Below are 27,534 nucleotides of genomic sequence, written 5' to 3' on the forward strand. Positions count from 1 at the left end.
CCTGCTTAATTCGGTAAAAAGTCATGCAGTTTCTATTGACAATGTGGATTTTACAGACACAATGGTTATTCGTGCAAGTGAGATTCAAGATGCAATTTCAAAGATAAAAGAAGGCAAAGCATGTGGTCTTGATGACATCACAGTCGAGCATCTAAAATATTCAAGTTTTAAATTACTGCCCCTGCTGGCCATGTGTTTCACTGGCTTTTTAACCCATGGAGTCCTGCCTGATTCAATTCTCTCAGTTGTATTAATTCCCGTCATCAAAGACAAGACCGCCAGTTTAAATAGTCTGTCGAACTACAGACCGATTGCCCTTTCCAGCAACATTTCAAAAATTTTAGAATATGTTTTATTGACTAGACTCGAAGTGCATCTTTTAACAAGTGAGAACCAATTTGGTTTTAAAAAAAGCCTCGGCACTGATATGTGTATCTACGCGTACCAGGAAATAGTTGGGAAATACCTGCATCTGAATACATCTGTATTTCTGTGTTTTATTGATGCCACTAAGGCCTTTGACAGGGTCAACCACCTCAAGCTTTTTCAGAAGCTAATTAATCGAGGAGTGCCCAAATATCTTGTACGACTCCTGGCTTTCTGGTATGCTAATCAAACAATGGCAGTCAAATGGGGCAATGTCTTATCAGAGCCTTTTTATGTAAGCAATGGAGTTCAACAGGGGGGGGGGATCCTCTCTCCATTTCTATTCAATGTGTATATTCATGACCTATCCACTAATCTGAATCTGTGCAAAACTGGATGTCTTGTTGGATGTCAAACCTTTAATCATCTTATGTATGCTGATGACCTTGTCATTTTTAGCCCCTACAGTGCTGGGTTACAAACACTTTTAAAAGTTTGTTCTGACTATGGCAGAGACTTTGACATAAAATACAATCCCTCCAAAAGCAAAGTAATGATCGTAAGGACCAAAGACGACAGAAATGTAAACTTTCCTGTTTTTAAGCTTTGTGGAACGCCTCTGGAACAAACATCATCTATCAAATATCTTGGACATTTCATTACTGACGATTGGAGGGATGATAGAGACATTCAGAGACAGTACTGTAAACTCTATGCTCAGGCAAATATGCTGATGAGAAAACTCAGTGCATGTTCTCTTCAAGTGAAGTGTTCGCTGTTCAGAGCTTACTGCACTCCTCTGTATACGGCCCCTCTTTGGTGGAACTATGGACGTGGGACATTCCACAAATTCTTAGTGGCCTATAATGATGCTTTTAGGCTTCTGCTACAGGTGCCCAGGTGGTACAGAGCCAGTCAGCTGTTTGTGGACGCTCACATCCCCACCTGTGAAGCTCTACTGCGTAAGCTAACTTACAGCCTCATGGAACGCCTGGACAAATCTAAGAACTCAATTATCATGTCTCTGACTGATCCCAAAAGAAGCTCATGCCGCTACACTTCTGCCCTGAGGAAACACTGGATACAGCGATTATACTCTTTTTAAGTTATATCTTTTTACTTTTTATTATAAATACTGTATTTGTATCTTATGTTTTATTTTATTCTCTTTTCCTCCTATGGACCACCTGAGTCTGAAATAAAAGTTTGAATTGAGCCTCTGTTTTGGTTGACCTTTTTCTGACCTTTACAGACCTTTGAAAGTCTTTTTTATCCATAAACCCTATTTTAAAACGATATTAAATTGCATTTAGTTCATCTGTCCTATGTCATTTAAATCAGATTCTTGTTTTTATTGGATATATTTGTTTAACTTTGTTCAGTTTTTCCAAATAATCTAGCATTAAGGCATGAATTTCCCTCCAGGCGGAAGTTTCTTTCAGCTCTTCAGCTTTCAAACATGCATCTTTTTTTTTAGGAATCTGCTTTGTGTGTTTGTGCTGTTGTGTGTGCAGACATGTGTAGATGTGTGGTCTGTGTGTTACAGGGAACATTCTGAGTTACTGGTGCTTCTCTCCGGGCTTCAGCATGCAGGACCTGGAACGTCAGGGAGTCCGCTGCATCATTCTGACCAGCGGGACCCTCTCCCCTCTTTCTTCATTCACCTCTGAGATGAGGATGTGAGTTTCTGTCCAGCCTTTTTCATTTCTGCTCACAGGAAAAGGCACAAAGATGCTGCTGTCAGTCATTTTTGTGAGTCCTGTGATTTCCAGTTTGAATAAGGAAATCTCCTTTTTTTCCTTTGTTTACATGTCTGCAGATTTAATAAGATTCTGCTTTAAATAAGTAGAACTTAGCTGATCCCACAATGGAGAAGTTGCTTTGTTACCATAACAGAGAGTAAATGGCACTAAAACATCATGGATAAACACCATGAAGTGTCTAGTAGTGTCTGTGAGGCATTGTAGAGTCTAATAGCTGAGTCTAATGACGCCTTCCTTCCTGCAGCGAGGATGTTTCAGTTGAGTTTTATTTTCTCAGTCAGCTTTGATTAGATTTCTTTTCTCCGTTTTGCCTCTTTAAACTGTAAATGACTTGCATCTGCAGAAGATGGAAAGTTGAAAGAAAACACATACAGGAAACGGCCAGCTTTAAAACTGCTTCAGCTGTTGATCAAAACCATTTTAGAAGATTTACAGGAAAGTCTGAATCCTTAGAGCAGAAACGTCCTGAATGAGAAGCACCTGCAGCCTTTCCCAACTATCTTTAGGCTAAGGCTGGACGCCCAAACAAAGGACCAGCCTACAGTAGAAGAAAACTCCACTCTGATCATATTTGGATCTATTTAAAAGCATTCCCAGTGGTCCTTTAATCATGATGATGCTGTTTTTACCCAAATCTAAAAACCTGTGTCATTTTCTAGGACATAGTTTCTGCAGAGCAGCAGGAGTTCATCAGAAATTCACCTCTGAGTTGTGGGCGCAGAAGTAACCCCTAATATCCCATCATTCCTTTGTTTTCACTCTCTCCAGCTAGCTTACAGCCCCCACAACCTCAAGCTAAAAGTAGAGGAGCAAAAAAAAAAAGACGATGAGCAATATCAGAGCTATTTTTCTGAGGTCTGACGGAGTTTGGTTTGTTCGCTGCAGAGAGTTCCCCGTTTCTCTGGAGAACAGTCATGTGATCGAGCGAGACCAGATCTTTGTCAGCGTGGTGGATAGAGGCCCTGATGGCGTCCCGCTGAGTTCAGCGTTTGACAGGAGGTGAGTGTTGGTGCCAGCGTTGTTTGAGGAGTCTCTGCTTCCTCACAGCCCCACTGATGATTCTTCCCGTCCTTCCAGGTTCGTCCCAGAAAACATGTCGTCTTTAGGAAACACCGTCGGTAAGCTCGGACAGACGACACACGACGCCATCTTTGTTCTTCCGTTTTGGATCGGATGCTTTTAGGGAGCGCGGTCTCCTCTTGTGTGTGGATGTGAGATTTGGTCTTTTCTCTTCTCAGCCAACTTCAGCAGAGTTGTTCCTCATGGGCTCTTGGTGTTTTTCCCTTCTTTTCCCTTAATGGAAAAAACTCTGGACTTCTGGAAAGTAAGCTGACTCAGCACATTTCAGTAATTTGGCATGCAAACCTGAGAGCACGTCCCTGCTTCCACTCACCAGGCTAACGGACATGCTGATCGCATTGAAAACGTCAAGCCCATGTTTGTAGAGCCTAAGGGGTCAGGCTCCTTTTCCGAGGTGAGCCGCTCTGATTCTGTGCCGTTAGAACCGGGCTCTGCGTGGATCCATCACACATTGGTCTGTCTCGGTTGTCTCTCAGATCATTGATGGATATTACAACAAGGTCAGTGATCCTGCATCCAAAGGAGGAAGCTTCTTTGCTGTGTGTCGTGGGAAGGTGAGGAACTGCTGCTGCAGCCGTGCTGCTGTGTTTTCTGTTGTTGCACTCAATTGAAGCTTATTATTGTTGTTGTTGCTGTTGTTGTTATTATTGTTGTTGTTATTTTTTATTGTTATTATTATTGTTGTTATTGTTGTTGTTGTTATTTTTTATTGTTATTATTATTGTTGTTGTTGTTATCATTGTTGTTGTTATTTTTTATTGTTATTATTATTGTTGTTGTTATTATTGCTGCACTTCAGTTATTTGTCATGTTTGTGGGCATCTCATAACAATTCATAATCTCTAAGAATTTACGACCGTAGTTACTTTGCTGAGTAACTAATTACTTTTAAGATACAGTAACTGACTAACTCAATTACTTTTTTGTTGATGTAACTAGTAACTGTAACTAATTACTGTTTTAAAAGTCAGGTTGCTAACATAGTCACATTATGTTCTATTGTTTCTATTGGCTTGAGCCAGGGATTAAACGTTCACAATATTCTGGTCAGAAAATGTGCGAGGAACAGGAGAACGCCACTTTTGCTAACTCGCCATGCGAACGCCGTTCAAAATCTGCAGCTTCTAATTCCAATAGTTTTTTTCCCCAAGTAGCTCCCTGATGAAGGGGGAGGAGCTAACCCTGGGAGGAGTTTCCATTTGCAGCTGATGCTTGTGTTGAGGCCTCCTCATTGGATGGTCACTGGGCTTCAGGCCGTCTGCTGCTGCATCCAGAGCTTCCTCGACTGCTCCGACCTCCATTCGTTCACTGTCAGACCCGTGAACGTCTCAGCAGCTTCTTCTTCTGCAGCTTGTAGAGCCACCCTGTTTCTGGACCACATTCATGGCGTGCCACTCTTCAGCTAAACAAACGAAACGTTTGATGGACAGCTCTCAGCAAACGGCACATTTGTGTTTCCTCTCTGCTTTTCAGGCGAGCGAGGGTTTGGATTTTGCCGACACCTTTAGTCGTGGCGTCATCATCACGGGCCTTCCTTTCCCTCCCAGAATGGACCCTCGTGTCATTTTAAAGATGCAGTTTTTAGAGGAGATGAGCAAAAACAAAGCTCCAGGAGTGAGGGTAAGGAGAGGCGCTCCCCCGTTTGACTGCTGGAAGCTTGAGTGGATTTTCTGCCGCTCAGTTTTGTCAAATGTGTGTGAGTGTTTGTCCTCTGTGTGGGCTCAGTACTTGTTGGGGCAAGAGTGGTACCGGCAGCAGGCCTTCCGGGCCGTGAACCAGGCCATCGGCAGAGTCATTCGCCACAAAGAGGACTATGGGGCCATCTTCCTGTGTGATCAGAGGTCAGACCTGCTGCTCTTCTTCGTCCTAACTCCCCGCCGTTGCTTACAGTATCATAAAAGTCCTGATTATTGTTTTCATAATTATTTAACATCAATGTACAGTTACATAGATTTTCATGTTACTGTACATTTTAGCAGAAGCAGCTTGTGACTTTCCTCTCAGGTTCAAGAGCTCGGATGCCCGGGCGCTGCTCCCCTCGTGGGTCAAGCCTCACGTGCGCGTCTACGACGGCTTTGGGAATGTGGTTCGGGATGTGTCGCAGTTCTTTAGGGTGGCGCAGAAGCTGGTGGGTTGCTTTTGTGTGTTTTCTGCTGGATGACTTGATGTAGAGCAACGGTTGGCAGAGGTAACCCATGTGTGGCTGCTGTGTCTGAATGTGCCAGAGGCCTGTGGTCCTGAAGACGGCCGCAGCAGAAAGCGGCACCGCGGCTCAGGCACCAGGAACAGATCTCACTAAAGCGGCTTCCTGCTCGTCTTCACAAGGCTCCTGTGGGCAAAAAGCAAAGGCGCTGGATGTTCACCTGCCCAGCCTGAAAAGGAGGAAACTCGGTAAGTTTCTCATGTTTAAGTCAGGCACAAAACTGTTCATACATGCAAGGAACAGAGAAGATGGTTCCCTGTGAACAGGTCAGACCTGCCTTCACATCTGACCCAGAGACTTCCTCTTCCAGAAATGTCTGCTCTGTTTTTTAACAACTTCTTTTCCTGCTTGACTTTCAATCCAACCATTTCATTTGTTTTATTTCTTTTACTCATCAAAATTGCAAAAAAAAAAAAAAAAAAAAAAAGAGTGTATGTATTTCTCCAAAAAACAGAAATGAGTTTCATAAAAGCTCTCAAGACCGCTACACCTACTAGGTGGATGAGCTGCTGTCAGAAGCTGCAGCTGAATTTAGGAAGAGTGTTTCATAACCCTTGTGCTATCTTAGATGACCCGCACTTACATTGACGTGTTCTCCCTATCATGAAAAAGGTGGATTAAGGTGGAAAGATTTCATGTAATCCATGGACACCAGTGAAGATCACAAATCATTGAAGAAAAAAGGTTCAGAGCACTGTCTAGTGCAGGGGTGGCGAACACGCGGCTCTCGAGCCGCATGCGGCTCTTGGACAATGAGCGTGCGGCTCTTTGCGTCTCGTCATATTTTCCATATACTGTGCCTCATCTCATAATTTTTTCCCTCTTAAACCACACTCAAACCATCAGAGGGTATTAAAATAAATACATTAATAATAAAAGTAATTTGGTAGCGTGTGTGTGTTTGATTCTGCTCCCGACACATACGTGACCGCCAATCATTTGCGCGGGTTACGCCCACTGCCGGAACACATACATAAAGATTTATGTGCGTGCAGACCGTTACCCTCATGGTCAAAATGGTAAAGTATACAGATAAACACAGGATGTTTCTGGAAGAACGGGAAGATTCTTACTTTTTACTGAACAGAATGGCAACTCACTATGTTTATCATTATGAGCTTTTGGGAGCAGTAACATTGGTCATGGCAGAAAAGAACAAAACGTATCCCGGAGAAAATGAAAAACTTCCTGATCTGACACAAATTGTCTCCTTCATTAACAAGTTGAAGCTTTTCAACGTGCACATTCAAAACGGCAATCATCCCACTTTCCTTCTTTGTGGAGCTCACAGCAGAAAGCTGCAATCAGAATGAATGAAGCGCAGAACGTGACGCTGCTTGCGCAACTGGACGGAAACGACCGCAGATCCCTTTTCTCATGGATCCTTTAATGCAGAGACAGACTCCCTGAGATCCCTGCTGGTCACTGAGGAGGCAGCGAGAGAACCGGAGATAAATGAGCAGAAATCTCTCTGAAAGAAGGCCCTGTTATAATTTAGAGAACAGATATCGGTCCGTTCTGACCGACACTCCAGTGGCGCCTCCAGAAATTTTTCATGGGGGTGGCCGGTAGGGGGCCACATTAAATCTTGGGGTGGCACACAAAAACCATGAGCTAAATTTTTTAAATTCATTCTACTAAACGTAGTAAAACAACCTTTAGAAAATCAACAGAAAGTTAAATGCCTACTGATTTTTTTCTAAAACATTAACTTATAGTTGATACTACTGTAAATTCTAGTAGATATCATTAGGCCAGTGTTTTTCAACCATTTTTGAGCCACAACACACTTTAACCTTAAAAGAAATCCCGCGGCAAACCAGCAAAAAAAGATGTAAAAAAAATTTTAGAAAAAAAGGAGAAACTCATAGTCTGTATTGACCTACAGTCCCTCTGCAATCTCACATGCATTTTTGTGATAATTGTGGCAGAAAAAGCTGATGTAATAAAAGTTAAGTGAAAAGATTCAAAAACTGTTTGATGTGTGTTCGTTGTTGTTACAAGACGTTAAGAGGATAGACTCATTGTGCGCTGAGACGCTGTCACTTTAACCCAATGCATCATGGGAGATGTAAACAGCCGCCAAACGCAAAAATAGCGTCTCTGAGCTTCATGGTTTTGTTCACTTTTCACGGTCTGATCCCGGATTCTGTGGAAAGCTACACCACTAAAGACGAGCTTTATCTGGTACTTTTCTTGGAACTGAGCGGCTTTATGAGCAGAATCAGAACAAGGATGTGAAGACTTTAACCACTTCTGATTGGTCAGACTGATGACATGTGATTAAGCCTCCTAGAATGATTGGTGGAGACAGTAAAAGGGGCGGGGCCTTTCAGAAAACAGTTAAAACTGCAGCTAAATCGGGGTACTCCCATTCTTATCAAAATATTTTTAATAGAATGAAATAAACACAAAGAAAAAAGTATTTACGATCTTTCATATTCCTAATTTCAAAGTGTTTTATCAGGGGCTGTTTGGATGAACACAGAGCTGATATCCTGGAGATGGAAAATGTTTTAGATCAGTTAATGACGGTAATTTCCCACGGCACACTGGTGCGCTGCGGCACACTGGTTGAAAAGCACTGCATTAATTTTAACTTCACCAGTTGTTCCAGGAACAGGTGGAAGACTTTTTGCTGAGTTCTGCCTTGTTTCTCTGAACAATGATGCTGACTGTCCCTCATCAGATGCCGTCTTCCTCGTTCTCTTCTGTCATTCATGCTGGCTGTGGATCATGCTGCTCTGTCTCATCTTCCTCCTCCTCACTACACCTCTGTTGCTCCCCTACCATCTCTTTCGCTCCTTCTGCTGTACTTTTCTTCTTAAAATAAGAATATATGTTGAATTTCTCTTCATTCTCTGAAAATTGACTTACACAAGCATCAACTAATGACTATAGGTAACTCTGTGGAAACAGGACAAAAACCCATCAAAATGTTGTGGTAACACAACAACCAGTGCTTAAATAGTGCCATAAAAATGAGAGGCGGTGTGACAGGGCCATTCTTTTTCACATATTAATAAAAAGTAATGGCACATCCACCACCGCTGATGATGTGGCGTATTTGCACAAAGTATTTGCGCAAAATACAGATCAGGTGATCTAAAGTACAGTAAAGAGATTGTTAAAAGACACCACTGAAAATATTTAACAGGCATGAAAAGAAATGTAGTGTTTTGGGATGTGTGATTGTGTGCGCGCGCGCATGTGTGTGTGTGTGTGTGTGTGTGTGCGTGCGTGCAGAAACTGGTGCTCGCGCGATGCAGGAAGAGAGGGGGGAGAGCGCGTGTGAGTGTGGAGCGCATACACACGCGGTCAGTCGCCGTTTTGGACTTAAGGAAAAAGTAATAAAGAAAGTTCATCTTTAGGAACTGAGACTGGTTCTTTTGTCTAACCAGCCCGGAGGCTCTGGGGGTTCGAACGCGGAAATGAACCCTACGTCTTATACATATAATATTCTGCGTCCAGCGGCTCGTCTTTAGATGTCTGCACACTCAAAGGCAGCTGGGAGGGGAGGAGGTGTTCAGGTGATCAGAGCAACTTGCCCGCTTGCTGGCTGTGCATTTGGGATGAAATGCACAACTGATGCTACCACAGCTTATAGTGGCCACTGGGGTGGCCAGGTGTAGGAGAGGGGTGGCCACCCCCTGGTGGCGCCACTGCGACACTCAGGTAAAGGAGCTGATCAGAGAGGCTACAACTGGCCTGGGGCTTAGCCCCGCCTTCTGCCCCTAAGACTCATGGGAAGGGGGGGGGGGATTTCCGGGTAAAACCATGAGCCAGGTAGCTGTTAGCAGAATTCAGATGCATGCCGTTTGGCTGAATGAGTGTGTATCGAAGTTACCGACTTCCTAATGTGAGCAGAAAGGAGGGGACGTGAATGACGCAGTCAGTTAAATTATAAATCAGCACTTGTTGGAATATTACTCCTTAGTATAAACTGATTCATTGCAATGTATTAATATTTAATAAATTATTTGCTTTTGATGCAAATGTCAGTCATACAATTTTGAATAAAAAAACATATAAAAGCAAGATATTCTAATGAGGGTCAAAATTAATTTAAGTTGCACACAACTGACATGTAATGTCTTTAATGTGTTTATTGTGAATATGACTGACACACACCAGAAGGATACTCTGTCCAGATGTTTGTGTATTTGTTGGTGTAAGTATCATTGAAAGAGGAATGTTGAGACACCAAGAATTACCAGTTAAATGCTGTTGGATAAACGATGAAATATTCAGTTTTATCATCATAAATCTGACTTCAGAGGAGTCACATTTTCACCGGCATCAACCTTACTGCCCGTCACTGAGTAGTTGTGTGTCAGAGAGAGGCAGAGAAAAGAGTGAGATGAAGAGAGAGAGTGTGTGTATGAAATGAGAGAGAGGTGCCTGTGTGTGTGGAGGGGGTATCTGACCTCCAGGGTAGTCTCTGTGTTAACTCTGGCTAAGCTGCATTGATGTTTGTATTGAGGGTGGACTCTTTCATTGAAATAAACACAAGTACAATACTTGCTGTCCTGTTGTAGGGAGAGGAGTGTGTTATGGACAATAATACGGCTTTAATTGCGTGTGTGTGTGTGTGTGTGTGTGTGTGTGTGTGTGTGCGTCTTGGCAGGTCAGTGTGTAGTGTGGCTCTTTGACTCTCACAGTGAAAAAATTCGGCTCTTGGTGTCAAACTTGTTCGCCACCCCTGGTCTAGTGGGTCTAGATGACCCAACTCCCAACGTTAAAGTGCCTAGGATAGCACAAGGGTTAAACATTTTCCAGTTTACAGAAACACAGACATACATTTATGAGTGTGGATGCTCTTCATCTGGAGGAAAGAATCTACAGGGAGCTTCTCCTCCTCTAAACCAGAGGGACTGAGATGGAGAGAAGAACTTGTGCTCTTCGGCTCGTCAGTTTCTCTGAATAGATTTGAAAGGAGGTTATTTTTCAACGCTTTTCATGACTGAAATGTTCAGAAACGTGTGAGAAAAATTCCTTTTTTGTCCGGATGTTAACATCTATGTGTGAGTTCTGTCCCAAAGGCCCCTGCAGAGGGGAACCCAACCTTCATTTCAACAACGAAGCTGCTTTCTAACATTTAAGATAAATGTGGTCAAAATAGGATTCAAATGAGGGGAAATATTGAATATTTCATTATAATGTAGTGGTAGTTAAAAACCCCTCTTAGGCTGAGAGCTGCCGGGGCTGGGGTGGATGCTGCTCCGGTACGCTGGAGCTTCATGATGTCTTCTGCTGCTCTTTGATCAGATGAACAAAGCAGAGGTGGTGGGGTGGCCAACATCTGCCTCAACTATGAGTGTGAGGTACGGGAGACTCAGAGGAGGCCGGCCAGCCTGCTGGACGCTCTGCAGCGCGAGGACAGTTTCTGTGGAGACAGCGGTACTCTGGGGCAGCAAAAAGTGGGTTTACAGAGACTGGTTCTTAGGAAATGTCCTGGTTATCTCCAGAAAACACGTTGTAGTTGATCGGACTGTGATTTGTTTGTGTTCAAAGACGAGTCGGTTGTCCACGCTGGCTCTTCAGAACGACAAAAGGATGGAAGACGAACTGCGAGGAGGAAAACGGAAAATAAAGCTGGTGCAGCATCAGGTAGGTTTCATGAAGATGAACAAATCATTAATAAGGAAACATCGATTGGCTTTATTTGATGCAAAGAATATATGTAAGCTGAGGTCATTCGCTGGTCAAAGGCAGTAATATTTCCAGCAACTGCAGAAAACTGGAGAGTCCAAAGTAAATACACAAAAATGCTGTTTTGGAGTGAGAGGTCGTACGTCGCCAGCCTCCCGCCATAAGTTTGAATTTAACCTGCTTATTTTTTTAAAATCCCGGATATCTTTTAAATTTCCATTTTCTAAGCCTTTATTTCAACCTGAACGATCTGCTCCAAAATATGTCTAAGAAAACTCGCTCTGACTCCAAACCGTCGCCGCCGCAGCCAGCTAGCATAAATGCTGGCTTGGAAAGCAGCGCTGCAGCCTCCATCGTCCAAAGTGTGACAGAGAGAGAGGATCGGCGAGCTGATGGAGGAGAAACTCCTGGATCTGCGATCTACCCTGGACAGACTGAATGGTCGTAGAGATGACAACACCAGGAGGAGAACCAAATCAGAGAACCGCATTTCTGAAGACCAAGGGCCTCATTTATAAAACTTTGCGTAGGATTTGCGTCAGAAGTGGCGTACGGATGAAACATAGGACGTGCGTACGCACAGAAATATTCGGATTTATAAAACCGTGCGCACGCACATCCTACGCATCTCTCCCTCAATAAATCACAACCAATTCTAAATGCAGCGCAGCTTTTGCGGCCTCATGACACGCCCATAGTTGCCCATAAATAGTCCGTGAAACGCCCACAAATGAATATTCATTGATTGCGAAATCATGGCAAACACAGAGAGAAAATCAAAAAAACGTAACTTCACTCAATGTGAAGTAGAAGTTATCGTTGGCAAGGTGGAAAAGAGGAGAATAATGTTGTTTGGAGGGCACAGTGTGGGCATTACTAATGCCAAAAAGGCACGTGAGCGGCAGACGGCGGCAGACGCCGAAAATGCTGTAGCCTCACAACCTCGGACCGTGGCCGAAATAAAAAAGAAAAGATCGGACATCAAAGTCAAGGCAAAAAAACGTCTAGCGCTGAACCCCCCCCCCCCACACACACACACACACACACACACACCCGTGTCTGCCACGGGTGTGTGTGTGTGGGGGGGGGGGGGGGGGACACCGGAGCTGACCCCTCCTGATGAGAGACTGGCGGCAATAATTGGGGAATCCCTTAAGTGGAGTGGTGACTGAGGCGCAGGGGGACACCGACGTGCCAGATGCACCGGGTGACACACCCCCAAAAGCCCGCAGAGGAAGTCGGAACCGGCTCATAAGCCACTCGTCCTCGTTTGCCAGCAAGTCTTCTTGCTGTCTAAAGATGCGTTCACTCCGAATTCTTCCATTTACCACATCTTCTAAGAGCGCAAGATCAGCCATTGTGCGTCATTACGCATTGTGATGGGGCATTTTATTTCCATCCATTTAATTACATCTGACAAGCTACAGATGTCGGGAATAATCGACGTGGAAATGGGAAATTGTTCAGCGCAAATGTAATTTCTTGTTGCTTTCTGAATGGTTGAGACATACGCCATACATTGTTTTATCAAAAATAAAACAGACTAAAGGCATATGCATGAATACCATAATTCTGTAGCTTATGAAGAAATGTTTTACTATGAAAACAAATTTCCCCAGTGGACAATTAATGCATCTCTCTCTATCTATCCATCTGTCTGCACCTATATCTGCTCCTCCAGACGGACACATTGACGAGAATATCAGTTTTGTACATTATTTCGTTCTGTTAACTATATTATTTATGAGGATGAATTGCACAACATGCCAATATTGCAGAACATATTTCACTTTTCTTTTTGCAAATAAGTGTTCATTTGAATTTCTGTTGTAATTTTCGTTTGATTTTTTTTTTGTTTGTTTCACTGCTGATCGATCAAACGGGTGTTGGTGTAGCTGTTAAGACTTTCTTTGTGAAGTCTTCATGTTATTTATGAGAGGCAGCATTGTCATTTTCACTTTCACGTGTTTATTCCATCTGCCGACGGTGTCGCCGTTTCTCATTTCACCCGTTTTTGTGCGTACGCCTGGGTCAGAGCTTGCGTGAAGGACCGCACATTTTCCCGTCAAGTTTGCTTTTTATAAATCTCAACTATTGCGTAGAGAATGGCGTACGCCTTATTTTGTGCGTACGCAACCTTTATAAATGAGGCCCCAGGACCGTATTACATCCCTGGAGAACCAAGTCACTGAACTCCAGTAGAAAGTGAAAACTCTGACGGGGCGGTGTGACGATGGGGAGAACCGCAGCCGCAGGGAAAACATCAGGATAATTGGTCTGAAAGAGGTGGCCTTGCGGTGACATTTTTCAAATCCTGGCTCCCAGAGGTTCTAGGGATGGAGACCAAGCGCGGGGTTTTAAATTTGGACAGGGCGCACCGCGCCTCGCGGCCCGCCAAAGGAGGACCGCTGCAGACCCGTCATCATCAAGCTGCATAACTTCACTGACAAACAGCAGATCTTTACAGCGGCCAGGGAGAAAGGAGAGATCCTCTACAAAGGCAGCAGGATCCACATTCGTCAGGACTTGTCGGCTCAGGTGCCTGAAGCCCGACAGACGTTTAACGGAACGTGCCAGCGCCTGATCCAGGGCGAGGTCCGGTTCTCCATGCGCTACCCCGCCACGCTCTGCTTCAGCCTTAAAGGAGCGGAGCGGTCCTTCAGCCTTCAACCATGTTATCAAACGCCAGAAGAGCGTATCCTTTCTCAGGAAGGAGAGATGTCAGATGGCCATGCTCCAGGAAACTCACCTTTCAGATACAGAACATGTCAAACTGAGGAGGAGCTGGGAGGGACAGGTGTTTCATTCATCTTTTAATTCAAAAAGCAGAGCAGTTGCTATTCCCCTTCACCATAGTTTACCTTTCAGCTTTGAAAAAGAGGTAACAGCCAAGGGCGTTATATACTCCTATCTGGTCACCTGTATGGGGAGCAGGTCGTCTTTGGATGTGTTTATGCACCTAATGTTTACGATCCTTCTTTTCTCCCTCAACTCATCTCAGACCTGAACTCCTTCTCATCCTCATATGCACTTTTAGGAGGTGACTTCAACTGTGTGTCAGACCCAAAAGCAGACATGTCTCCCTACGTGCAGACCACCTCAAGAAATCTGAGAAAAATGTTAGGATTTCTCAGTGACCTGAACCTACATGATGTGTGGCGAATTATGCATCCAAAAGATAAACATGACTCATTTTTTTCAATCCCACATCAAGTTTTCATCCGGATAGACTATTTTCTTTCTCAGACAGGATAAAAAACTGTACAATTGGCACTAAATTCCTCTCTGATCATGCTCCGGTTAGCATAGTTCTCTCACCTCCCTACCTAGACCCAGCCTGTAGACACTGGAGACTAAACCCAACCTTATTGAGCAGCCAGGATTTTGTAGATTATAATACAAAAGAATGGGAAGGTTTTATTGCCATTAATAAAACTCCAGAGATAAGCCCTTCTACACTATGGGAATCGGGTAAGGCATACATATGGGGGTCAATCATGTCATATACATCAGCTCAGAAGAAGAAAGCTCTGAAATCACAATTAGACCTAGAAAAAATATAGCAGGGTTGGAGGTTCAGTTCAGGCAGCATCCTAGTGACTCTTTAGCAAAGCAGCTGGAAGCAGCTCGCTCTGCCCTAAACCAGCTGTTAACAAAGAAAGCACAAACACAACGTTTTACACTAAACATAGATTATTTGAATCTGGAAATAAACCCGGCAGGTTGCTTGCGCAACTGGCTAAAAGTAAGATGGAAGTCAACATAATCCCTGCTCTCTTAGATAGGGATGGAAAGAGGCAAAACAAGTCTACAGATAGAAACAAAATCATGAAATTATTTTACCAAGACCTTTATAGCTGTTAATGTGAATCCCTAGTGACAGTGACAAAATAAAATGTCCTACTCTGTCTGATGAACGGAAAAAAATTCTAAATAGTTCAACAAGCAAAGAGGAAGTCTCTGAGGCCATATCTGCTCTGAAGGGAGGCAAAGCTCCAGGACCAGACGGCTTTGGACCTGAATTCTATAAAACATTTTGTAAGATGCTGGTTGGTCCACTAACAGATATGTTTGTAGATTCATTTGAGAAAGGCTTCCTTCCCCCCACATTAAGTCATGCACATCTGTCTGTGATCTTAAAAAAAGACAAACCAGCTGACATATGTGGGTCTTATCGACCCATCAACCTTATTTCTGTTGACAGCAAGGTGCTCTCTAAACTTCTTGCTCGTAGGCTGCAGAACTTCCTCCCAACCCTTGTTCACCCAGACCAGTCAGGGTTTGTGCCGGGTCGGTTATCCCACAGCAATGTGAGAAGGCTGCTGAATATTATACAGTTCTCCTCAATAAGGAAGCAGAAAGCCCTGGCTGTCTCTCTCCATGCCGAAAAGGGTTTCGATCGGATAGAGTGGGAGTATCTTTTTAACGTTCTCCATAGATTTGGACTCAGGGGGAGCTTCCTGAGGTGGATACAGCCCATATACCGTTCACCTACAGCCTCTGTGTTGACTAATGGTCGCCGCTCTGAACCATTTGCATTAGCGAGAGGCGTGTGCCAAGGTTGTCCTCTTAGCCCACTTCTTTTTGCCTTAGCATTGGAGCCACTAGCTGAAACTACACGCGTGCAAGCTGAGGTTAAGGGAATATCGCTGGGGAACATGGAGCATAAGATTGCTTTGTATGCTGATGACATCATTCTATTCTTAACATTGAAAATTTCGCCAAATCAGAAGCTATGCCGTTGGGAGGCCTGACTAAGGCTGACGTTCCCAATGATTTCCCATTCAAATGGACTGTTGGGGGTTTGCTGTATCTCGGTGTGAAAATGTCTCCAGATCTGAACGACATGTTAAAACTGAACTTCTCCCCCATCTGCACACAGATAAAGAAGGATCCACAGCGATGGCATAAACTCCTGCTGTCGATGTTGGGTAGAATTAGTTTGATCAAAGTGAATGTTCTGCCACGTCTCTTGTATCCTCTGCAGATGCTCCCTCTATAGATATCAAAGACATCTAACAGAGATCTGGAAAAGGCCTTTACCAACTTTATATGGCTCGGGAAGAAGCCAATACGGGAACTTAAGATTTTGCAGTTGCATCCCGATATGGGTGGTTTCTCTGTACCAAACATAATTTTCTATAACTGGGCCTGCCACGCCCATCCTTACTGGCTGTGGATACATACATATCTAAAGAAGGAGAACTGCTTTGACTCGTGGGCATGCTCTCCTCCTTCTCCCTGGGGATTGATCCCCTGTGACGTGGCCAAAGTCCCACTAACGAGGACAGAGAACTTTCTGACAGCAGTTGGTCAGGGAGTCCTGAACGGAGGAGGCCCAGATGTCGGAGCTTCTGCAGAAGCATCTCAGGAAGGATGTAGCTGAAGGCGGAGCCGCATCACCTGACCCACCCCCTTCTCTCGGTAACTCATAAGAGGTTGGGGTGAAGGCGTTATCTGGAGATCCCAGTGTCTCGTAGGGTAACTGGAGGGGGTCCAAAGTGAGTGACAGACACTTTCCAAACACGGCGTGAGAGCTACAGGGGGCTGTCCACTGCTGGGATCTGGGAGACGGGGGTGATGGTGGTGGAGGTCAGGCAGGGTGGGGCGCTGAAGGTCTTGGTGAAGACTCTGGTCAGTTGGTCAGTGCAGCTTCTTCATAGGCTGCCGTCCTGCTCCATAAAGCTTAGGTGCTGGTGATGTCTGCGGATGTTTCTGCCTTCTGGAACTGATGTCAGCTGGGTTTTTATTTGGAAGCCTCCTCAGCTCTCTGTGCAGGAGCAGAGTCGCTCTGAGGACGTGTCAGAGGAGGACAAAGCCGCCAGGGCCAAGCTGTTCCTGGCAGACATGAAGAAATCCCTCAGCAAGGTGAACTTTGACCGCATCGTCCAGGCTCTGCAGACCTACAAGAAGACAGACGAGCTGGACGTCCTGCTGACCGGGACGGCCGTCCTCTCTGAAGACGCCAACACTCACAGTTTGCTCCGGGGTGGGTCTGTCCGACCCGTCCTTCCTGTCTCTTGTTCCGTCTGGTTTGTAACACGTCTGGGTTCTGCTGCAGGTTTCTACCAGTTTGTGCGTCCGCACCACAAGCGGAGGTTTGACGAGAGATGTGAGCAGCTGACGGGACAAGGCTGTGGGTACAAACCAGAGCACTCGCTGTCCAAGGACCAGAAGAAGGCCGTGATGCTGCAGAGTGGTACCAGAGCTCGCCTGCTTCATCCTTCTTCGTAGTGACAAGTCACCTGAGCAGAGCTGTGGCTGCGCTTTGTTTCAGAGAGGCCGGCCAGCAGGGGGGGCGCCAGCTCGTCCGCCTACAGTCAGCTGGATACTCAGCAGCTCAACAGAGGAGGGCAGCACCTCAGTCAGGGGGGCTTGAAGGAACCGCAGGCAGGTGAGGAGCACAGGCCGGCTCAGAAACTCAGTGTCTCATCTGGTGTTTCTGACAGAACTCTCAGCCTCAGAGAACTCAACACGGTGTTGAATGAGTTTGGACATGGTGGTGAAAGTTTCCATGGTCACTGGAGGGACCTCCTGGCCTGTTCCAGGTGCATCTGTTGGGTCTGGGGTCAGCACGTAGCGTCTGTCCTGCAGTGGAGCAGCAGGTTTACATCGGGGCCTCTGGGGCATCAGAGCTTAGTCTATTTTGGCATTGGATGGACATCATGCTTCATCCCTCTTCTTCTTTATGATAAGAACTCAGAAGATGAGCTTCACGCAGCTGAAAGGATCTGCCTGCCTGGTTCATCTAAATGATGCTTGAGTTTGGTTTTCGTTTGGTAATCTTCTGTGAATGGAGAAGTTCTCTGAGTGACTGGAAGGCGAACAGAAATAGACCTTAATTGATCCCACAAAGGGGAATTACCAAGGCTCTATTAAAGACAGAAGATAGATCATTGATCACACTTAATAAAAACAACAACAAAGATTGTCCAGGTTCTGTGAGGCGTCGTGAGTCCAACGCCCCCCCCCCAGCAGCTCACGCCGTAGAAGAGAGCAGACACATCTCCACTAAACTCTGAAGGACCTCAGTCCGTTCAGCCTCTCCTGTGGCCTTCAGTAGCTTCTCTGGAGGCATTTTGTTGTTGCTAAGCAACGACAGCTGATGGTGGGGAAGAAGGAAGGGGTTTTAGCTCCTGTCCCCCTTAGTGTATTTGGGGATTTGTTTAGGAAAATAGAGATTTACAGGGTCTGGAGCGATCCAGCTGACTCAAGCGACTGTCATCCGGTTCCTCAGCACAGAACCAGGCCCGCTCCACCTTTGCTGCCGATGTGAAGAAAGCCCTGGGAGCAGAACGATGCGCTCGCCTCTCTGACGCCATCAGCAACTACAAGAAGACGGACAATTACGAGGACCTGGTGACCACGGTGGTGAGCCTGTTCACGGAGAGAGATGATAACTTCCAGCTGCTCACCAGTAAGTCCTCTGATCAGGTCCAGCTCTGTGTCGGCCTTGTTTGAACCTGCAGCCTTTGAACCAACGTTTCTGCGCTCTCTCAGGGTTCAGCTTGTTTATTCATCCACACCATAAAAAGAAGTACAAAGAGCTGCTGGATGCCCTGATGGGTCAACAGACCACACCCACTTCAGGTGAGCTCATCTTTCTGACAGATTTCATATCATCTCCATGGTGCGTGGCACAGTCGGCCGTTGCAGCGGGTTGGCGTGTCAGACTCCCGCTTTGCTTCTCTTCCAAGAGTCAGAATCCTCTGAAGAATTGAAACTCTTTTTTTTTTTTTTTTTTCTGTTTAGCCTCCCTGTCACCTTCTCTGAAGACCCAAAGCAAGATCTCCAGTTTTTTCACAGACAGCCAGAGGAAATGAACAGTTTTATTTCTTAAACCCTTTTAAGCGCATGAAACAAATAAAATAAACACGGGTACATTTACTGAAAAATGTACCTGCAAGTTTTCCAAAAGGTTTGAGCTGGATCCTTGGGAGCCGCTGGAGATCAGGTTTCAGGACCATCAGCTCCTCTGAGATCCTGACAGAAGATGTTCAGAAGAAGTTCAGAGTTCAGATCTGACTTGATGTAATAAATGCTGAATGATCTCTTTAGAGTTTTACAATTTGATACATATATATATTTGATATGTTTCCAAGACAGGTGTGTAATTATGTTCTGGACATAGATTTTAACCGAACTGTACTTTTTATGCATTGAATTGATGTCATACATGTTGGTTTTTGTATTAAATTCATGAAGTCTCCACACGGCTCATGTTTTGTTGGTTGGGACAGTGAGTGAGGCCAGCGTTGATCCTGGGGGGGGGGGGGGGGGGGGGACTCGCCTTTATCATCAAAGCCCCCATGTGAATCGGCAGACACATCCACAAGCATTCAAGAACCAAAAGGGTTTCCGTCATGGAGCTCAACATCAACGGTTTCCTTCTTTCCCAGAATCCCACAAATGAAGAGTCATGATGTGCAAAAAAAACGTTTTTGTGATTTACTCTGCTAGTGCAGAGCTGCAGAGAGCCCGGAAACGCTGCAGGGTGGTTCTGAAGGCGTGTTCCGGCCACGCCCACCCCTCTGCAAACCTCCGCCACTGCTGCAGAATCTGTAGCCCCACAGTGCGGTGAACAGGAGCTTCCATCAGCAGAGAGCGCTGCACCACTGATGCATGTTGGGAAACTGAGGTTTTGCATAGAATGGCTGTTTGGAGCAGGGTGATGACCCTCTTCCTGTTGCAAAACATTTTATGTAAACTCTGAAACACTTGTCTTGCAACATCTTTGTAAGCAAATAAAAACCGTGGCAGCAGCACCTGACTAGACGCGTGGTGAGAGGAGAAGTTCAGTCAGCTCTGTAATCTGATTCAGCCAACTGTACTCACATTTACTGATTACAATGAGTGTGGAACATGTTAAATGCAAAATATAGACAGAAATGTTCAATATAAATGTGTTATGTGCACAATTAAAGCGCTGATAAATACATATCAGTTAAATATAATTTAAGTATAAAAGTAAATGTTTAATGTGATAATTCAAATTAGATAGATGCACTTTGACATTTAATTTGTAATTTTAAATAGAAATGAATAATTTGGAAAAGCTGAATGTTTTTGGACCACGCCCATAGCGTGTTCAATATGCAATGAGACCACGCCCACAGACGTGAACCGCAGTCTTAGAAGCACAGCTGCAGGTTGGCGCCTGCAGGCCACAAACTGCTGTGGAATTTCCAAGAGGAAAATACACTTTATTCCATAGAAACAGTTGCACGCCGTCTGTGGGCGTGACTTAAGCCTTGAAGGGACGTGCCTCACAGAATGGAACCTCCTCCTCTGGGCGGGGCTTAATTAACTTTTTGTGAATCATTTTTCTACATTGATGCTTAGATATTTGTACAATATTTAAAATGTTAACATTTACATATAAAGTAAAATTTGGGTTTATTATGGAAGGACTATGATGACAAGTGTATTTACATTTACACTAAACATTTACTATAAAATGTTTTTCTAACCTTGTATACATATTCACATTTACATTGCATTATTATCCCCCTCACCCCCCACGTCACGCCAATAATCCAGCAGCTGCACCGGCTTCCGGCCTAATCAAGAGTCCACTTTGAAATCCTCCTTTATACTTTTAAAGCCAATCCCACCTTTGTCCCTTTGTCCCGCTCCTAGGATCAGCATCCTTTCTGCACCTGACTGTTTACTCTGAGGATGCTGCTCGGCCCCCAACTCTGGTGCTCACCCCCCCTGACATGAGGAATACAGATGGCCTTCCTACCTTCAAAACAAAACTCTAAATCCACCTGATCAAATTATCTTATTCCTAGTTGTTTCCACCATTAGTTTCCTTTTATTCTCTATTACCTTTAATTGTTTTCAACATTCAGACTTCAAATGTTGTGTCTATATGTTTACATTAAACGTTTGTTCAGCTGTGCCACACTGTGACCATTTTTTTAAACGACTTTATTGTGTAAAACGGAAGTACAATACAAAACACAATTTTCCAAAATAAAATTCAGATATGCCAGGGGAGCATACATATTAAATACATTTTACATAAAAACATTCAGGATTCTGCAACTTTCATACAGACATACAGCTTTCTGATCAAGACTCTTGGAGATGTTACTGATATACATTTCAATTTGTTTGATTAAAACAGGGAAATAAATAGAAGATGAAGAAAATTTACATTTATGTATATAAAATTTGCCAAAAATAATAATAAGATTAATTATGAGTTTTTTATTTGAGTCCAAATTTTTATTATGAAGGCCAAAAATTATATATTCAAACTTTAGATTAAAGTTGGGGTGAATGCGATTTCTAATAAATTGTAAACATTTTTTCAAAAGATTCTAATTATATTACAATTCCCAAAAAGATGGTTAATGGTCACACTGTGACCATTCAGGAACAACCATCAGGATCCGTGATTTTTTTTTTTCAAACTTTTTTTAATGTAAAAATTCAATACAAAACAATGTTGAACAGTAAACAACAACAACGAAGGAACAAGCCAGGGGGTTTATACATTTTATGCAAATATATTGAAACTAACACACAGATCTAATGTTTTGTATTGTCAGAGTTTCTTATTGTCTTGATGTATTGTTTGAACTCATTGATAAAGATTGAGAAATGAGGGGTATGATTCGTTACTTTTGATTTATGAATGTGCCATTTGCATAAAAACAACAAAAGGTTAATGAGGTACAACTGTTCTTTTTTATGAGATGGACAGTGGGTGATGCCAAACATAATATTTTCTAAGTACAGGCGGAAGTCAGGGTCAATGTGGGCGGAAATGAAATGACAAACTTTAGACCAGAGAGTGGTGGAAAAGGGACATGACCAAAATAAATGTACAGCATCAGGATCCGTGATGCTTTAAAACTGACATGACAGTAAACGCACCATAAGCCCCTCCTCCTTCTCACGGACATCCTGCTCGCCTCGCGTGAGAGCGTCCGTTGTCGCGAGAGTTGTTCTGTCAAATCACGGAACTTCCATCATGGCAGGCAGCAAGTTGGTGCTTGAAGGGAGAGTTAGTATAAAAAGCTTTCTTCTGGGACTCAGCGTCCTCGTAATCCCGCTGATCAGAACCACTTTTGGACATCTGGACTGGGTCTTTGATTATCTGACGGAAACCTCCGGGAAAATAGTCATTTGTGTCCACATAGCAGTTATCAACGGCCTCCTGCTGCTCATTTACAGAGGTCCTGTCTACAAGGTAAGCTGTCCGCGCGCGAAGGAAGCTAAGGCAGGAAGGTTCCGCCACGGCAACGGCTGCTCGTGCGTGGAAAAGCGTTCCGGTTCTTCTCCTTAGAACCGGAATCCAGTCGGAGTTTTCCACAGCAGGCCAACACTAGCTGCTAATCCAGGGATTTAATCCTATTAGAGCAAAGCTGACAGCTGATGAAGACCAAGGATAGAAGCTGTGATGAGGCGCTGACTGATCAGCTGCTGAAGGGTTCTGTCAGAACCTGAATCCTGTCAAAGTGGGTCAGCTGTTGTTGTTGTTGTTGACACAGGTCGCTCTGAGAGGCTGCTTCCTGGGAGTCACCTTCGGCTGCGGCTTAATGATAAGCTTCTCTGAGACCACCTGGACGCACTTTGGCTGGTATGACTGTCATCTCCCATGAAACAGCTGCTGCGTGTGTCACGTCTCCCCTCTGAGCCGGGCCCACGCGTGTGCTTCTCTGCAGGTACATGTGCTCCCTGTCCTTCTTCCATTACACCGAGTACCTGGTGACGGCCGTCATCAACCCCCACAGCCTGTCGCTGGACTCCTTCCTGCTCAACCACAGCATGGAGTACACGCTGGCAGCCGTGTCCTCGTGGGTGGAGTTTACCGTGGAGAAGCTGACGGTTCCAGGTGGGACCCTCCGCACAGACGCCAGCAGAACGTGTTCAGACCTCGCTGGCATGTTTACGGGGAGAAGGAACCGAGAGTTTCAATCCCAGCAGGAACATGCAGGCGCCCTCTGACCCTCTGACTCTCCCCGCAGAGCTGAAGCAGCTGAAGTGGCTGAGCGTGGTCGGTCTGATTATGGTGCTGTGCGGCGAGGGCCTGCGGAAGGCCGCCATGTTAACAGCAGGTTCCAACTTCAACCACATTGTGCAGAACGAGAAGGCCCAGAGCCACGTGCTCGTCACCACCGGAGTCTACGCCTACTTCAGACACCCGTCCTATGTGGGCTGGTTCTACTGGAGCATCGGTACACAGGTGAGAACCTTCACCTCTGTCATGGAGGCATTGAAGGCATCGCGACAAACCCAACGTCTGCTTCTGTGTAACCTCCTTCTCTACATCCACGAGCCTCCTCTTTGGTCCTCCGACCTCCGCATCCTTTTCCCGACATCACCAAAACATCCAAACATCTCCATCTGCTGCATTGGTCTCCAGAACCCCCACCATGATCTGCCCCGTCCGTGGGGTTTGGTTTTAGCACATAGAAAGACAAACTCAGAATTAGAAAGAGTCCACGTTTCTCTGACCTGTCTTCACCTGTTGATGAGCTCTTCCTGTCGTCTGTGCGGCTGCAGGTCATGTTGTGTAACCCCGTGTGTATCGTGGGCTACACCGTCGCCAGCTGGCGCTTCTTCCGGGAGCGGATAGAGGAGGAGGAACTCTCTCTCATCCACTTCTTTGCTGAGGACTATGTGGAGTACAAGAAGAGGGTTCCCACCGGTTTGCCCTTCATCTCCGGCATCCGCGTCAACTGAACCTGGAGCTGGATCCTGGACATTACGGACTTTGAGCACCACAGCAGGTTGGATGGAGCTGGTCTGTGCGTCTCGACGGCAGCGGTAGCTACTCTCCAAAGGCGAAGCGTTGCAGCTGGCTGGGAGGCTGTCACTTACTCGCCGCGGCGGCCGGGGCGGCGGTAGTGGCGGGCAGCCCGGCTGCAGCTCCTCTTCTCACCTCCAAAACCTAGTTTAAGAACAAAGAACCTCTGCTGTACATGTATTAGTACCCTCATCCACCTCACCTGTCTCTGTCTGCATGCTCTCACCAGGCTTTGTGGCCTCCTGTCATGCTAACACCTGATGCCGCACTGGACTCTGGGAAATCTTCCATCTATGTGACATGAGTGTCTTCAGACATTAGGAAGGAATCTGAAACATTTAGATGAGCAGCTGAAGCTCCAAGACGTCCATCTAGCTGCAGTTACCATGTTGGCTCTACAGGGGGCGCCTTGTCTGGCTTTTTTCTTTTCTTTTTTTGCTTTTAGTCGTCGTTGTTCCAGTTTGAAACAACATTCACTCAAACACGTTCACATTTGCTGCACAAAAGTGGTTCAAAGTGGATCCAGTCCATCCAGACGTTCATCCGGACATCCATCCATCCATCCAGCAGCGGTGAAGGAGGCTTCAAGCTGAGCAGTTCTGATCAGAAAACAGACAGCTTTGGATGATTCCTCATCCTCTGTAACACTTAAAAGCCTTAAAGAGTGTGCTCCTCACCGTGCATAGGCTCATCCTGTCACTTCAGAAACATCACGTACCTCTCCATCAGCAGGAGGAGCGCCGTTCTGCAGCAGCTTCTTGGTTTTCTGTCTGTCCTCCATCTCCTGCAGAGATTTCCTGGGCGTGTCGTCTGCTAAGGGGACCCCTGGTCCACAGTTTTCCTCCTCATGGTGGACATTTTGCTGAAAATGTCTGGTTGTTTTAACCACCAAGGGACAACAACAACTTGAGCGGTGAGCGGTTCTGGTGCTGCTCGGTGAGCGGTTCTGGTGCTGCTCCGGGAGGGGTTCTGGTGCTGCTCCGGGACGGGTTCTGGTGCTGCTCGGTGAGCGGTTCTGGTGCTGCTCGGTGAGCGGTTCTGGTGCTGCTCCGGGACGGGTTCTGGTGCTGCTCGGTGAGCGGTTCTGGTGCTGCTCCGGGACGGGTTCTGGTGCTGCTCGGTGAGCGGTTCTGGTGCTGCTCGGTGAGCGGTTCTGGTGCTGCTCCGGGACGGGTTCTGGTGCTGCTCGGTGAGCGGTTCTGGTGCTGCTCTTTCAGAACAGGCATTTGGATGCGCTTCATAATGAGGGTCTGAGGAGGTTCTTCATCTGCTCCCACCCTGTCTCTGGAGACTGCAGGCGAGCGTCCCTCTGCTTTCACCTGATGCATGCTGGGAAGTCAGACTGAAGGTAACCTCCTCCGTGTCTCTGCAGCTCTACATCAGTGCTTCATTCACACATGAAGAACTTTAGGCTACAAGGTGCAGAACTTTGTTTCCCTCTGTGTCTGTCATTCACGTGGATTCTTTTTCAAATTTCAAGAACGGAAAAAGGATTTCTGAAAGGAAACTTTGAACTTCTTGGTGAAAAGACGGTCCTTATGTTTGAGTGTTAGTCCAAGGTCTAGGAACCTTGGTGTCCCTGGAGAACCACCTCCAAATCCTCAGGAGCCATCAGCAAACCCAATAACGCAATCCACACTAGCAGGTCCAAAGATCTCCCAGCGGTTTACTTCCAAACAAACGCTTAGCATGTATTTTGGAGGATAAATCAGGAGAAGCAGGCTGCTGATGACGGTACAGCAGCTCCTCCCATCACCAGACCAACCTCCTTAAGAACGTCTACAAACCAACAGAAAAGCAGACATTCTAGCAGCAGCATTATCTGTAGCTACACCTACATTACACTCAAGTCTAAAGAAGAATCTTCTGAAATCTAAACCGGCAGACTTTGTCCATGACGGGGGTCCTTCCATTAACTAGGAAGTCAGGTTTAAAATATTCAAAGAATCTCTGATGTTGACCTGGATGAATATCTTCATTGGCTCGGTACCACGTCCCCAAACAAATAGTTCCATCAGCTGACGCCGGTTTTCTGATGTCTCCGCTGGAAGACAGCCATGGCTCCTGCTGGTCTCCCTGTCACTAGTCTGGACCGTCCGTCCGTCAGCCTGACTGTGTGCTGGAGCGTGAAGCGGCTGTAGAGCTGCAGAGTCATCAGGGGGGAGTCACTGAATGTGTCCGGGCCCCTGCTGGAGGACAGCAGCAGAACACAGCAGGTTCCCGTCTAAATGTCCATCATGTCAGCCTCGTTCCTGGGTAATCAGTCAGCGGGTCTGGACTCTGCAGCAGCTTTCAGGTAAAGTGAAGCTCAGAAGCTAGGAGGAGGACACAGACACGAGGGCTGAGACAGGATGGACTCTGCACCCAACGCTTTCCAACCTGATCCTCATGACTGAGACTGGCTGAGCAGTTCAGCTAACGGTCTGGTCCAAGTGGTTCTGATTGACAAGAGTCACGCATGTAGCAGATCTGTAAGGATGTGGGAGGAAACTGATGCATTCAGTTTTTAGAAATGCTGCATTCCAACTGTACAGTTTCATTGATCAGGTTTCTTCTTTCAGACCAAATGTTGGCTGATGATCACATTTTATTCCCTCTGTCAGCACCAACAATAAAGATGCAAGCATTGTTTAAAAGTCTGCCTCTGTGCTTCTTTCCCTGCCTGCAGGGGGGTATTCCAGGAAGCATGTTTAAACTAGCCTGACTTTAAGCCTGAACTCTGGCTGAAATCCGCCTGAACTTGCTTACTCTGGGCATGTCGGTTCCAAAAGACCGGATATGAGTTGGCGTAATTACGCTGGACTTGGTAACCCTGGGTTAATGCACGGTACATAAAGGCATTCTCAATGGATCACCGATTTCAAGAGTCGCCATGGAAACGCGTGAAGAAAAAAAGAGAGCGCTATACTTCAGTGAGACGGAGTCTGAGATTTTAATGACGGCGTATGAAGATTATACGTCCATCAAAAAAGTAATACGGCTGCATCATCAGCAAAAGAAATAGTTTCTGCTTGGAGAAAAAGAACAGACGAAGTAAACGCACGAGTTTCTGATGTTATTTCTAATTACATTGTGATGTATATATATGAAACTTATGAAACTTAAATGAATTGCTTCTATTGGTAACAAGTAATTGAGTTAAATTTATTCAACCTAAGTTCTTACGTCTATAAAACTTAGTGTTTATACAACTCAAATTTACATATTTATCTAAATGTCATATTACTTGAATTCAGTTAAATGTTTTTCCATCTTAATGTATTGTACTTCTTGAACTCTCATATGTCTAAGTTAGAGGCTGCAGATATGCTCATTTTCATAACAATAAAACGAATGAAACAAAATTGATTCAAAACAAGGAACATGAAGTCATTTACCATGTCTCCAACATGGCTGCTAAATAAACTCATCATCCTCTTCCTCCTGGTGCAGAAAGAATTAAACATAACAGGACGATGTAACTCGGCAAAACACAGTAAAACAGCTAAACAACTAAACACATTTGGTCAAAGGCCCACACTTAAACCCAAATCCGTCCAGACAGGCAAAGGGAATGATATCCCACAATCCCTCGCGGTGCCGATCTAACAGCAGCACCAAAGTTACACCTACTTTACCCTTTTGCTATCCTAGGCACTTTAACATTGGGAGTTGGGTCATCTAGACCCACTAGACAGTGCTCTGAACCTTTTTTCTTCAATGATTTG

General features: G+C 45.3%; 2 protein-coding genes across 2 annotated transcripts in view; both read left to right on the forward strand.

Annotated features, from left to right (window-relative positions):
• Positions 1–19,273, forward strand: part of rtel1 (regulator of telomere elongation helicase 1) — a 33,167-nt gene extending 13,894 nt beyond the window's left edge. The window contains exons 16-33 of the mRNA XM_011472987.4: positions 1,913–2,045; positions 3,015–3,128; positions 3,207–3,247; positions 3,368–3,453; positions 3,526–3,603; positions 3,686–3,763; positions 4,683–4,829; positions 4,935–5,050; positions 5,214–5,337; positions 5,435–5,600; positions 10,681–10,832; positions 10,927–11,022; positions 16,831–17,053; positions 17,126–17,263; positions 17,342–17,458; positions 18,302–18,481; positions 18,565–18,654; positions 18,817–19,273. Coding sequence (XP_011471289.1) covers positions 1,913–2,045; positions 3,015–3,128; positions 3,207–3,247; positions 3,368–3,453; positions 3,526–3,603; positions 3,686–3,763; positions 4,683–4,829; positions 4,935–5,050; positions 5,214–5,337; positions 5,435–5,600; positions 10,681–10,832; positions 10,927–11,022; positions 16,831–17,053; positions 17,126–17,263; positions 17,342–17,458; positions 18,302–18,481; positions 18,565–18,654; positions 18,817–18,887 — 2,150 coding nt within the window. The 3' untranslated portion in view covers positions 18,888–19,273. The remainder of the gene's footprint in view (positions 1–1,912; positions 2,046–3,014; positions 3,129–3,206; positions 3,248–3,367; positions 3,454–3,525; positions 3,604–3,685; positions 3,764–4,682; positions 4,830–4,934; positions 5,051–5,213; positions 5,338–5,434; positions 5,601–10,680; positions 10,833–10,926; positions 11,023–16,830; positions 17,054–17,125; positions 17,264–17,341; positions 17,459–18,301; positions 18,482–18,564; positions 18,655–18,816) is intronic.
• A 2,658-nt stretch (positions 19,274–21,931) lies between these two features.
• Positions 21,932–26,463, forward strand: icmt (isoprenylcysteine carboxyl methyltransferase). Its single transcript, XM_004086346.5, has 5 exons — positions 21,932–22,267; positions 22,569–22,657; positions 22,743–22,912; positions 23,046–23,263; positions 23,584–26,463. The coding sequence occupies exons 1-5, from the start codon at positions 22,049–22,051 to the stop codon at positions 23,761–23,763; spliced, it is 876 nt and encodes a 291-aa protein (XP_004086394.1). The 5' UTR covers positions 21,932–22,048; the 3' UTR covers positions 23,764–26,463.
• The last annotated feature ends 1,071 nt before the right edge of the window (positions 26,464–27,534 follow it).

The sequence above is a fragment of the Oryzias latipes genome, chromosome 7, assembly GCF_053564925.1.
Source record: "Oryzias latipes strain Hd-rR chromosome 7, Olatipes_Hd-rR_3.1".
Lineage (NCBI taxonomy): Eukaryota > Metazoa > Chordata > Actinopteri > Beloniformes > Adrianichthyidae > Oryzias > Oryzias latipes.